Source organism: Musa acuminata, chromosome BXJ2-2 (genome assembly GCF_036884655.1).
Source record: "Musa acuminata AAA Group cultivar baxijiao chromosome BXJ2-2, Cavendish_Baxijiao_AAA, whole genome shotgun sequence".
Lineage (NCBI taxonomy): Eukaryota > Viridiplantae > Streptophyta > Magnoliopsida > Zingiberales > Musaceae > Musa > Musa acuminata.
Window position 1 is genome coordinate 28,176,362 of NC_088339.1, and position 13,687 is coordinate 28,190,048.

Sequence of the window (13,687 nt, forward strand, 5' to 3'; positions counted from 1 at the left end):
TTGTGCTTCCAATTGGGGCCGTCAAGTCAGTCACCCAATAGCCAGCCAGGATGAAAAGGTCCATCCAATACGAGTTGGGTCCTACCGTTGTCGACGCGAGGGTTTCAAAGTTTGGCGGTCTGCATTGGATTATGTCGGGTCACATTATCACAAAGAATTACATATATTTTTATTATTTTATTTTCTTATCAAAGTTACATTAACACGTGTAGTTTTTATTTTATTTTGGTAATAAATAAATAAATAATAAAAATGAGATTCGAACTTATCTAAGTTAAAATAGAGATTAGGAATAGAAAAATTAAATATCGGCATCTTAGTTAAAAGAACTTATCTACTAATCGCATGGCAAATCCAAACTCGGACGCCGGTAAACAAAATGGGAATGGGTGGTGTCTCTCCACGCCCACCTCCGCCCTACGACACGAGGAACACATGTTCCACGTGGTTTGGTTCGCCGTCACGACCGACTGCTCTTCGTGCGTCGTCAGCTACTGCTTAGCCCGGTGCGTGTTGTGGAGACTATAAAGTCCTACTTCTCCCTCTCGCTTCTCTCTACTCCCCCTCGGCATCTGCTTCGTCTGATCACCAACCAACCATATTTCTAAAGACCAAGGAAGGAAGGAAGAGGAAGACACGAGACATGATGGGAGTTGGCTGTAATCCTATCGACCTTCGACTTCGTCTCGGCAGCAGCAGCAGCAGGTATTGTGTTCTTGATGTCATCAAAACCTCAAACATGCTTCTGCTTTTAACTCGGTGATGATGTACTTTGGTGTAGTGTGGAGGAATCGTTTGGGAATTCAGGAGAAACCCAGCAGCAGCAGCAGCAGCAGATCACAATCTTCTACGATGGTCGGATTTGTACCTGCCAAGTAACGGAGATGGAGGTTCGTCATCTCTCCCATTAAATATTCCTCCTATTTTGTGTAAGAAACCTGAGCTCATACAGCGAGTCTTTCTGCATCGTATAGTGAGTTCATTCATCTATGTCATCTGCTTCTTCAGAAAGTTCTTTGCTTCTGTAATCTACGTTATTACAATTGTCTTACAAGCATTTCATTCTCTCTATCAGTACTTAATTTAAACCATCCATAAGACAACTAAAATTTGGTTTGTTGCACCTTTCATTCTCTCTACAAATCATGAGACAACAAAACTAAAATTGTGTGGTATACAGTTCAGATGTTTGTGGGTTGAATTCTCATAGCCATTAGTCTCTTTGCTCTGTGCTGTTAGCAGACCAAACTCTGGCTTTGCTGACTCTTCAGAACATGAGATGGTTTTCTAACTTAATTTCTTGATCCAAGAACAAAAATATTTTTCATCATCATGCTACAATGGATGATGTTTTGGTTTCTTATATATTATTGGAAACAGGCAAGAAACATCATCTCCATGGCCGAGAGAGAGATGGATGACCAGATGAGGAAGAAGAACGAGCAATCTTCTCTTCTTTCTCCACAGCAGAAGCCAGACAGTGCCGAGCTCTCAATGATTCGATCACTGCAGCAGTTCCTTCAGAACAGGAAGTCTAGACAAAGTGCACTCCCTCCTTACAACGACAGACTGCATCCAATGTTCCCTGTTAAGTCATAGCAAGCATACTATTGGTTTTGAGTTCATTTCATGAGCAAATTAGACATCCGCACACTGTCGATAGGCTATTTGTGAATATAACTTGTATGCAAATGATGGAAAAATCACAGTTCAAATACGGTTGATTTTTGTTACAGTCCACAATGCAGTAGTGCTGAGTTTCCAAACTTCTCCATGAAACATGTTCAAGGATTTTGTTTTTTTTTTTTTTTTTCCTTCATGTTACACAGATGGACAACCAAAATTCTTGTTTGTTTATCGAATTCGGGGTCGGGGAAGAAAACTTTTTTTTTTTTTTTCCTGTATAGTCGAATGGCCTATGCCCAAGTCATCCAGACTTTTCAGGGTGCAAATCCAGAATAAGAACAAGAAATCTGGCAGATCATTGATAAATGCTTGCTGTTGAAGAGAAAATGTCACAGTTCAGATTCATATATGAAGGTTGAGAATAAACTTGCACCAAATCACAAGACAAGATTCATGTCCATGAGCTCAAAGGAGAAGATTGATAGTTTGCATCTCTTCTGTGGAGGCTCATGTAGGAGATGTTAGCTTGGCAGAGTTAATAGGCATCTCACACTCCAAAGACCATGTCTGCAGATGCTGGTTCTTATAGCTATAATACTGCTCCTAATAAAAATGAAGGATCATCATGAGAATTTTAGCTCATTTACATCTCTTGCTGTGCCACAGGATGCATTCAACAAATACCATCAGTACAAGCACCAAGAAATAGTTTACAGACAGACTTAGCACTAGATTGGTAATAATTGTGATACACATGCTCCAACTTAAAACAGAGTGTATTGATAGAGCCACCTTCCCTACAAGTGAACAAATTTCACACTGTGACAGCTTTGGATGATCTCCATATCCACTAGGAGAGCATAAGAAAGATGACACTTCACCACAAGGTTTATCCCTCCACCCAGAAGAAGATAACTATAGAAGTGAATGGTTGCTACTGGAGTCATCAATGAGACCAATAATATGTTGCAGGTGGTAATTAGAGAAGGTTTCCATGCTCCTCCCTGCATCATCCATCCATGTGAAGCTTATATTAAGTACACTGGATAATATTGCTCATTAAGTAACTCAAACAGGAACATAGTCTAAAGAACCACAAGATTGATTCTGGGACTGTACTCATTATTATGGTAGCCATATTACCATCAATCAGCATCAAGTCATAAAAATAGTTTATATTATTACCCAGTCTTGATCATATAAACTTATTAGTTTGGATTAAATTGTCTTATAGGAACCACCTAAACAAGGTAGTGCACATGAAGCAAAGATCTTGGGCTGCCCATTTTGGGTTTACTTGACCAAAAATAAATTTGTCATTCAAGACAGTTTATGATATCTACATGTTGTGTCACAGTGAGGCAAGTTTAATGCTGTAGCAATATGGATTAAGCTTAGATCAAATCATAGATTTCATCAGTGAAGCTAAACCTGTCCATTTCCATAGGATAAAACTTACCAGCAATAATATAGAGCTTAGACTCAGTCAAACATCTGGTCATTGCAGGTTTATGTTAACCCCATGATCTCTGACTATTCCACCTTCACACAAGACCAAGCTTCATTTGATATCTTTGATGAAAGAGAAGAAGAATGAAAAATAAAAAAAAAACAAAACAAATAGCCCAACCATGTGCATAATTCTGCACGGTTTAATCTACCCTTGCTCTCTTTTAGTTTTGTGTTTTTTTATTACTCTTTATTACTCATATTGTTTATCTCCATTCTTATTAGGATCACAAGTTAGCTTTAGATATAGGATAGAAAAACTTTTAATTTTGTATTTGGTTGTAAAAGAATTATATGTACTATCTCTTTCTCAACTAGATGAGTTTGTCAATTTTGTTTAATCTAAATTATTAACTAGAAATACTTAGACGATTTCACATTCTGACCTAATATGTTATAGATCATGTGAGTCATAGTCTAATGATAACTTCACACCACTTCTAGTATTTTGACTATATCCATGAGGATACTAAGTTAGCTCTAATATTATTTGTCTTGAATTTGATGAGCTAATCGACTTGTCAATTTTATTAAATTCAAATCACTAGTCAAAATATTTAGGTTAAAATTAATAATAATATATCTATCAAATTTTTATAAGTTATTTTGATATAAAATTAATTAGGATGTTACTATCTCTTTTTCCTTATTAAAACATACAGAGATACTATATTTTCTAACTCTAGCTCATCTCATCTCACAAACCATAAACTGAGTCCTCAACCTACGGGTTTTATTAATTTTTTTAATATAATCAAATCAAATAATTAAGTTAGAAATTAATTTTTTTGTTACTTACCATTATAATTTAGGAAATCTTAATTTATTTCTTTGTTTGTTAATACAAATTAGGAAATAACTATTAAGCATTCGATATCATATTTGTTAGTACATTAAATAGAAATAATTTATATTAAATAAATATAAAAATAAAAAATAAATTTCCTTTAATGGAGGCTCATCATCTCCTATTAAAGGAGAAGAATTTCTCTCCTTCGTTTCTCACTTAGTTGAGCCCAGTAGGAGGAATGAGAAGTTACACCATGTTGACAAGATGTAGGTTTCCCTACCTTACTTGAAAATAAAAGTTTTAATTTTTAGTTTGATTCTTTAAATGTTGAAAGCTAGTTTGAAAATATTTATCAATTCTTTAAATATCAAAATTGTATTGTTGCATTAAAATATGTTGAAGTTTTTATAACATTCTTTGATTCCTGCTTAAGATTTTTATTTTTAAATTTAAACATGTTAAAAATTGACATGTTTTATGTATTAAATATTTAATATTTCTTAGCATTAAAATTTATCTTTAATCTTATCTGGATTAAAATTTTTGTTAGATTAAAATATATTATCTAAAATTTTTGATTTTTTATCTGAAATTTAAAATATGTTATTCTGAATAATTTAAAATTTATTTGACTAGAATATGTTGAAATTATACGTCCATTAAAAATATGATGTCTATTTAAATTTAAAAGGTTATTTCTTTGTATTAAAGCTTATATCATAATCTATATTTTAATGTATTATTATATTTTTGTTTATATAATTATTAGTGAATATATGTTGTAGTACGAAATTGGATATAAATTGGATTGAAATTGCTCACAAGCGTGGCCCAACCCATAAGTCATGCCACAGCCCACTGGTCAGGCCTAGTTAGTAGACCAGACCCAACCCATAAGCTAAGCCCAACCCACGGGTCAAGCTTTGGCCCGTAAGCTAACCAAGTCCAACCATCATGGGCGATCACATGTGACGAACATGATCAGTCCATGGGCCAGAGCTCGGTCAGCTTTGTGTGATGCATATCCAATCATGTGTAATGCACATGACGAGTAGATGGGATGACCCAATCTAGTCTAATATTGTTATTGGATTCAGGGTGATTCCGAATTGATTGACTTATTCAAGTCAATTTAACCTAAATTGAACTTAATCTAGTCTAAATTATACTAGTCTAGGATGGTTCCAGACCACTTAAATGAGGATTAGAGATCGGTTCAGTTAGGTTCTAGTAAATTGAGTTCAATTAGATTGATTGAACTATGGTTAATTTGTATTATTTGATATTGATGATATTTGAAAGAGATATTTTAAATATGTTATTTCATCTCGATATGGATATGATCAGTGTGAGATTATGTTATTTCCCTACCGAGAGCAGGTAGGGCGATTCCTTTCGGGGATTAGCAAGCCGTTAGACGTGACGGTTGAACGATTCCTCCATCCGCTGTTGGGAGGAACGTGTCCCCACTTTAGTGGGTGAGAGATACCACTCCATCCGCTGTTGGGAGTACGATATGAGTTTTCCTTCATTCACTGTTGGGAGAACACAAACTCATCCTTAGGATAAAGCCTCTTCATCCACTGTTGGGGGAGTGCTTCTTCGGGTTTTTGATATACGTCAATGGGATAATTGAATTTTAATCATATATTCATTTTGAGTTGACTTTTGGGGTTCTTATTCAGCGTTGCTGAATTTTTTTTGTTTTTGATTTTCAAAGCAGCCTCCCTCTAGTACTAAATCAGATTCCAGCGAAGAGTGAACATTCCTCTATCGCTAGGTAGAACCATTTGAATGATTCTTGAAGTTAATATAATTATTTTTATTTTTCTACTTGTGATTTGATGAATAAATAAATTATAATAAATATTTATAAATAATAAATAAAATAACATTTATCTACTTACCTATGAACGTATAAAAAGATATTTAAAAAAATGACATTCATAATTGAAAAGAGTTCTGTGATATCAGCAGATTGCTCAAAGATGATGATACTAATCCATACATCTTCACGTTCTTCGAGTTCAAGTAGATTTTAGAAAGGAGAATCATGAGTATCTGGAATTGCTCTTTTCAGCTTTTCTATGAAAATGGTTGGCATGATCCACATTTACATCAAGAAAAGAAAAGGTTCAAAGTTTAAACTCAGAGAACAAATTGAAAAAAGGAGTGCATAATGGATCGTCAGTATAATTCAAATCTTGTAAACATACAATGGCTAGAGTAGAAAGATTGATTTGCATTCACCTCAACCTAAATAAGTGAAAACCAGAGAGAAGTACAAGCAAGGAAAAGTGTACGAAGTAAGAAAAATACGGATAGACCCTTGGAGCAGTGCTTGGTTCTCCTTTTCAAAAATAGTTGACTTTCATCTTTAGTTTCTGAAAATATCTGCACATACCTCAACATAGATTGCTAGAAGTCATTTTACAAAACATATTGATCTCCTAATCATGCCAATTTTAAAGTCTGGATTTCTATTCTTTAACAGACTTGTAGAAAATTTAGAGACTTGCCTACTTTTGACGAACACACATGTTTTCAGAAATCTAGAAATTGAACCATTAGCTTGACCATTCAATAATACATTGTCGATTTTGACAGGGCATCGGTGCGCTCAACCTAATCACAATCACTATTAGAAAAATTTTAGAATGTTAACCTCCCACTTGTTATGTCACTTACCCTTTTTTCTCTCAATTTTGTTGCACCCCATGAGCTAGCTTTCTAGATATTCAGAGCCAACGCTGTAGTAGCTATAATACGACTTGTTGAAAATAGAAATGCACAAATATAGTAAGGATTTGGCACCCAAATGATACTGTGAGGAAGAAAAAAGTATCAAGTGAAGATAAACTCAACTCAAAGACTTTCCAACTAGTGTGGATATGAAGACAGTTCCCTGGGACTCAGTTTATGGTCTCTTTCCTTTCTTCTCACTGCTCTCTCATCTCAGGATACTCTTCCTCGCGATGTAGGACTCTCCAATTTAAGACTTGACAGACTGAATATAACTTCATCGCTTCTAGTACAAGGCTCTTTGATTACAACACAGATGATGATATCATTGTTTAGAACTGCTGTCGGCACTACAAAGTCAATTGCTCTCTATATTTCTTTCTCCCTGTCACTGACTAAAATCCAATCTTCATTTAAACCCTGAAAGACAGCTTGAGCACTAATGCATAGGGATGAAGAGGGATAAAGTTGGTTGATGATTGTTCATTTCTCACTAGTTGCCATCTGTAATCATGAAATATAAATCTCAACCAAAAGAAAGACTTGTATGGTCAATAGTTATTCTCTCTAATATCCCAAAGGAAGGTGATTTGATAATGCTGAAAATAATTGGCATGCAAACACAGTCATCGTTCATGAATCTTTCTCTGGATGTGATGGGAATAGATGAAAGAGAATGGAGTAAAGTAGCATAGAAAAGATATGAACTATCAGTGAAATTTTTGAAGAATATGAAAATTTCATAGATGGTGTGCTACAAGTGCAAAGCCTGAAATGCCAGAATATATATTAGACAAAGCATCAATGACAAGGGATTATTACCAGCATAAAAGCAATGAACCATGAACTCAGCTAATTATTTTAATTAGACTTCTAATGAAGAATTGTATGCTGCTAATCTTGGGTCACTTGGACAAAAATCAGTGACGCATTACTACGTCCTTGTTAGAGTTGTTCTCAATTCTAGTATTTTCTTTTTAGTATCAAGAGACGATTGCTTTATTTAAAGATGCCTATATGAAACCCATAAAGCCCTTATTCTGGCAATATTAATCTCTGCTACATGTTTTTTCCAAGTACCAGACGAGGTATTTTGGCAATCTACAGCTGTTATTTTCTATAGTTGACTATCGCAAGATGTACATTTGACTTCCTTAATCTTACACTGCCTTTGACCAGCCATGTCAAAGCATGAGATTCCTCATCATTCTCGTGGCAATTGAGGATGTCTACTAGATAAACCCATTCAAATAGTATGCCTATGCCTTTATCCTTCTAACAATGCTTCTTTACTTATATTAAACTTTGATTCTGGATTATGGCCCCATGGGACAAAAGAACAGCAGGTCCGGATGCAGTGCAAACTTGGGATACAAAAGAATGCCAGGCTACTGTTGACGTTGTATAGATGGATGGCAGCAACAAGTTTTACCCCTTCAATCGGATTCAGACTTTATAGGTCCTAACATCTCGACAGCTGGTCAATCATAAACAACAAAATGAGGGAACACAGGATTCCAGCATTGCCACCCGTCGATCCACCATTAAAGCTCTCTTCCATGGCGGGCATTGTAAGGTCATAAAAGCTAAGGGAATCTAACTGAGACATGCAACATCGAGAAAAGTTCGTCTCAATTTAACACCTCGATAAAGGAACGTATGACAACAAAACACAACAACCCAAAAAGCTATGCAAAAAAGAGAATGCGGACAAATTTGATTTGATTAAAGTAATAGACCAATGAAATGATCTTCTAGATAGCCAGGAGAGTGGTGGAAATGACTTCTTACCAGTAATGGAGTACGGACAAAAAGCCACCATCTTGCTGATTGTTTCAGCTCTTCCCCTTGCCCTTCAGGTCTGAATGCCGATAGCCATCCCCGTAGTAGAGCTGCAGGCGGCCGTCGAACGCTGCCGGAAGTTGGTTCTCTGCGTTGGCGGCGGCTGCAGCCGAACCGAAGAAGAATTGCAGGTTTGATCCGTCGACGGTAGAAGAGAGCCTCTGTAGGTGGTTGTGACTGTCGTGGTGCAGCTGAGGCAAATGAGCTGGTGAATTGGACTGAAGGGTCCCCCTGTTGAAACCTGCAAGACCCGACGAAATGGAGAAGTTGTGGTTGTAGTTGCCGGTCGCCGCGAAGGGGAAGAGATGGTCCTGCAGGGAAGAGAACTGCTGCATCTCTGGATGGTCGCCGGCGGCAGCAATGTTGAACGACAGCATTCCCGTCGGAGAGCTGTTTCCGAAGTGAGATTGGGAGGAAAACCCTGACGGCAGCGGGTGACTCCTTTGGGACTGGGCAAAGAGACAATCTTGGCCGAAGTAGTCCGCGTTAGAGACTTGCTTCTGAATGCAATTGTGGCTGGAGTTCCCGTCGCCTGCGGCAACAGGGATGGCTCTGTTACTGCCGCCGGTGAGAAGCTCCGTGAAAGAGGAGGTCTGAGGGTTCAGGTTCCGATGATGAGAGGCGACAATGTAGCCGCTATCGTCTCTATCCTCTTTATTCTTTGCTTCTCGTCCTCGTGCTCGCTCCCTGGCCTTGATGCTGCTCTCCGGTCGTGAGAGCGACAAGACGGAGGAGCCTTTGCTGGTATCCGAGGAGCTACTGCAGCCGGATTTGTTCGACGGGTGTTGCTGTTGCTGCTGCTGGTCGTAGCTCGGCTCGACATCTCGATCGGCATTCATCGTCTCGTCCCCACAAGGATCAGGAGGCTTGGGGAAGCAATCGAGGGGAGGGAGCTCATTGATGGCAGCCGCGGCAGCTTTGATTAGCCACTCGATGGCCTTGCTAGGCTGGTCATAGCCGAGGCGGTCTTGAAGGTCGTAGAACTGGATGGCGGTGGAGACGGAAAGGCGGATCCTCCGGTCGCGGAGGCCCTTCGCCGTGTAGACCTTGCTGTGCCGGTCCTTTCCGCCGGAAGCACGCGAAACCCGGAAGATCCTGGACGACGGGTGATGCTGCCAGGGGCCCCAGCGGCTAGTATCAGCTCCTCCTCCACCTTTCCTCTCGCCGTCCTCCTCGTCCTCGTCCTGGTGCTCCGTGCGCCCTATCTTGGCCGCCTGACCGCCATTGCCCGCCGCCCAAGAACGCTTGCAAGCGTGGTTGTTCTCCTCCAATTCCATGTAGCTCTCATGCCTCACCTGGGCGCAATAACGGATCTTTATGGCCTTCTCGACCACTCCTTTCTTATCACCCCCTCTCGATCTCCTTTTTGTATAGGGGTGTCTGAGAGGAGTTATGTCAGCTCTGGGGCGTCGGGTTTCTGAGAATCAGCGGAAGGCTGTCCTTTAGCATTAATGATGATTTCACAATTGTAGTACTCCGAGAGGTTAAGAGAAGAGAGAAGGAGAAACGGAGAGGAAAGGCGAGACCTTTAAACGCTCCGGATCGCCATCGTGGTCGGAGGTGTCAGCTATGACCTGTGGTTGCCTCCTTCCCGCCTCTCTCTCTCTCTCTCCCCCCCCGACCCTCCCTCCCGCTGCTCACCAGGCTGCAGGAAGTCTGCAGTGCAGTGGCAGCTCCCGCAATGACTGCAACCACTTAGGGCAGTATGAGACGCCGAACTCTGGCGAGTTTTTGAGAACGTAACCATGAAAACACGAATCACAAGCAGCAGCCAATTTAATCAAAGTAGCAGCTTTAAAGACGAAACCATACGAGACACGACAGTAAAATGAGCAACGAAGCGAAGCGAAGAAAAGCAAATGCTCGCTTCGAGAACGAACCTGCCTGGAAATCTCAGCGATCAAACACCAATGTTACGCACAAAAATTTTGTCTTTGTCAACTAAACTCGCCTTGCTTCGATCTAATGCTTCGGCTTCCCAGACCTCTCATATCACCCACTCGAACTCCGAGAACCACGAATTCCCACGCTCAAAATCGCTCCTTTTCTCCAGATTCAAATCATGCCAACCCCGATCGACCTGCATTCCTCCAACTCCCATCAAGATCGAAACGACAAACAGCTCCCGCAGCAAATGCCGCCCTCCAGCCTGTAATTATCTTCCAAATGAGACCGGTGCAATGCTACACCCGCGTCGGACAAGAATCCGCCATTACCGGACCTCGATCTCGTCCTCTCCTCCCGCAATCTTCTCGGCGAGGTAAAAGTACCAGCAGCCGTAGTAAGAGTATGATCTAATGGATGGCTCGAGGGCTTAGGTAGGTGTGAGCACGAGTTGGTGGGGCGGAGAGCAAGGGAAGCAAGGATCGGATTGGGGGATAAAAAAATAGTTCTCTTGCTGAGAAATCATAGAATAATTAATCCATCCGAGGAAAAAAAAGGTTGCAGAGATAGAGAGAGCTCGTGGATCGAAACCCTAGGCGTTGCCCTTCGAGCAATCACCGAGCTTATCGGGAAAGCTCGGACACACCGCCGCCCCCTTTCACCTCCTCCCACCCACCTCTTATACTGAGGACACCCCCTCCCATTTACGCCCTGCACTTAAATTTATTTACCGTTCTGCCCTCGACCGTCTCTCCTCTGCATGTGCTATTCGGACACCCGATACCATCCTTGCGAATCACGCTGCGACGCGTCACCCGATAAGCAAAGGTAAGCCTCCCATTAACGGAAAGCGTTACCGCTTCCTCACGGCGCGTTAGCTCCGTACAATAAGAATCGCAGGCAAGTTTCACTTATTAACGATATTACCCTTCTCTTCTTCTCTTCCACTGTTTCGATTTCTTTCCACCAAAACATTCCGCAGTACGCCACTCGATCGGCCACCTGTGACCTGAGATTCAACACCAAGATGGGCCCACATCCAATAACAAGGAAGGTAGGAGGACGGGTATCGCACAACTGGTAGAAAAAGTTTTTTCTGAATTCCTTTTCACAATGTTTTCAGCATAATAAATGCCATAGAGGAAAAATGGTGGCTTATTCTAATAAATTAAAGAGAGGGAGGCTTATTCAATGAAGTCTTTTTCTGGTTAAGCTGATAGGAGGGAATAATTGGCTAACAATAGAACAGGTGGGGAGATCAGATCCTGTACACTGCATATGAATGACATTGATTATATCAGATACTGTTTGTTACCTGTTCAGAAATGAGTTGAGAGGACTGTGTAAGAAAGATTTGTGTGATGTGCAGGCTCCCTGGAGGTCAAAATTATGGTGCTTGCCCAATGATGTCATTCCGCTTGGATATTTGTATCAGACACTGGAGGTGCTGAACTATTCCTGGCAGCTCATTGATTGAGCTTGAAGCTTCTTTCAGAACTCTTACATTCTCACCATCCCTGTTCCTATGGTTTCACTTGGAGAGATTTACTGCAGGTATTGCTTCACCTTGTCCTGTGTAAATCCATCTAATGGTAATGTAGATGATTGAGAAATCAAAGAAGAAGACAAGTAACATATCAGTGCTGCTTCTACTAATGAAATTGTGTTTCTTTTTTCCTTCTCTTTTAATGTGGGAGCTTCTAAGCATTTCTTGTTGTCCAAGTGAATCAGATGGGGACTTTTGCTTGCCTTGTGTTCAAAGAAGACAACCTACAAGCAAATTGCAGCCTCCAGCAAACATGTCATCAGTGACCTGGCAACATATCCTCCTAGTGATTACTGTTTGGCTTCTCTCTGATGTGGACAACTACACAGTTAAAGGGGAATATGAAATGTTCAGAGTAATTACAAGCTGTGTCATTTTGAAATACATTTGTGTTTCAACATATTAAAACAAACTCTTATGATTTCATAATTATTCATACATTAAAAGTGGGAATTGTTACTTCTGAAAATGAAAGCACCCTTATGCTGTTCTCCACTTTTTGATTTTCATCATTTTTTAGTTTTAAAAAACAACAAGTATTTTATGGGAACATAAGGAAGTCCTTAAACATAGCTTTTTCTCATATAAGCCCAGCTAAATCTTGGTAATTTGGTATCTTTATATACAGCAATATTCTCTAACAACTCCATCCATCTAAATGATCAAGTTCATCTGGACCTCATCATATCAGCTTCACCCTCCACCTACCTTGTTATCATGCATGCAAAGGCTTTTCTTGGAGCAGATCAATCCCAACTTGGAAAACAAACCCACATCTTTTAGTTTCGTTCTTAACAAAGAAGCAAATGGTTGTAGGGTCAGTATATGATCATAGAGTGTCAGAAAAGAGTAAGGGAGAGAAACAAGTGAGATGGACAGAGTACCTGTCCTTCCATTCTTTATCTAAGAAACAAAGACTGTAGACAGCATATTACCTCCTTGCTTCTTTTCTAGCTGCAGTCAAAAGAAGAAACATAAGCAGTGATTGCCACTCAGTTTTTTTGTGGTGAGTCTCACGCATCCTCAAGAACAAGGTTTGTGTGTGTGAAGAAGAAGAAGAAGAAAAAGAAGAAGAAGCAGAAGAAGAAGAAGAAGAAGGCTTTTGGTCGTACTTGAGCATGCATGCACCGAGTGATGCTGTGAGGCAACAGGATTACTGCTGTAAAGTGATAGAGATCTGAGAAGAGACAATGTATACGTGTCTCTCTGTCTCCCATCTTTAATCATCAACCTGTAGCAACAGCAATCTGTGACTTCTTGGACTCTTGCTGCCAACTCTGGGGGCTCCCACTCCATAATTTTGAGCCTTTCTGCAACATCACTAGTGGAATGTACATGGAAGGGCAGCAATATAAGGAACTGGAGATCTCAAGTTGGTGGTGATGGCCTTGCAACAGCGGCTACCAATATTTCACTGCACAAGGTGGCACTGCTGGTTGCTATTTGTTGCAGGAAAAGCAAATGGCCTGGGTCAGTGCTTCATGTTCTCACATGGATGGCTCAGGTTCCATGATCTTGATGCTTTGTTTGTCATCCATGGAGTCGCTTCTTTCATGGTCCTGATGAATGCCAAACTTGAAGCTAACACACAAGGACGCACGCTGGTGTTTCTTTCTATGTTCTTCGCAAACTCTGTTTCCATATTACAAGAATTGCAGTTCTAACTCTCTCCAGAGGAATGCGGCGGCATTCACCGCATGTAACTGCGGTTCATGAGAATATGAGGGACATGCGAAGAGCATTTTAGC

At 40.1% G+C, this 13,687-nt stretch overlaps 2 protein-coding genes across 5 annotated transcripts; one reads left to right on the plus strand and one right to left on the minus strand.

Moving 5' to 3' along the window:
- The first annotated feature begins 563 nt into the window (after window positions 1-563).
- Window positions 564-1,715, plus strand: LOC103976285 (protein TIFY 5A). Its single transcript, XM_018822565.2, has 3 exons — window positions 564-705; window positions 782-890; window positions 1,381-1,715. Exons 1-3 carry the CDS (start codon window positions 644-646, stop codon window positions 1,597-1,599), a joined length of 390 nt encoding a protein of 129 aa, XP_018678110.2. The 5' UTR covers window positions 564-643; the 3' UTR covers window positions 1,600-1,715.
- A 515-nt stretch (window positions 1,716-2,230) lies between these two features.
- Window positions 2,231-11,054, minus strand: LOC135583251 (transcription factor PCF6-like). 4 transcript variants are annotated; one of them, XM_065096310.1, is made up of 4 exons: window positions 10,390-11,054; window positions 10,036-10,194; window positions 8,459-9,926; window positions 2,231-2,630 (listed from the first exon to the last, which is right to left on the minus strand). In XM_065096310.1, the coding sequence occupies exon 3, from the start codon at window positions 9,784-9,786 to the stop codon at window positions 8,503-8,505; it is 1,284 nt and encodes a 427-aa protein (XP_064952382.1). In that variant the 5' UTR covers window positions 9,787-9,926; window positions 10,036-10,194; window positions 10,390-11,054; the 3' UTR covers window positions 2,231-2,630; window positions 8,459-8,502. The 4 variants fall into 4 exon arrangements, with proteins under 4 accessions (XP_064952382.1, XP_064952381.1, XP_064952380.1 ...); XM_065096309.1 differs by having other exon boundaries at window positions 10,036-10,229; XM_065096308.1 differs by having other exon boundaries at window positions 10,036-11,054.
- Window positions 11,055-13,687: the final 2,633 nt, after the last annotated feature.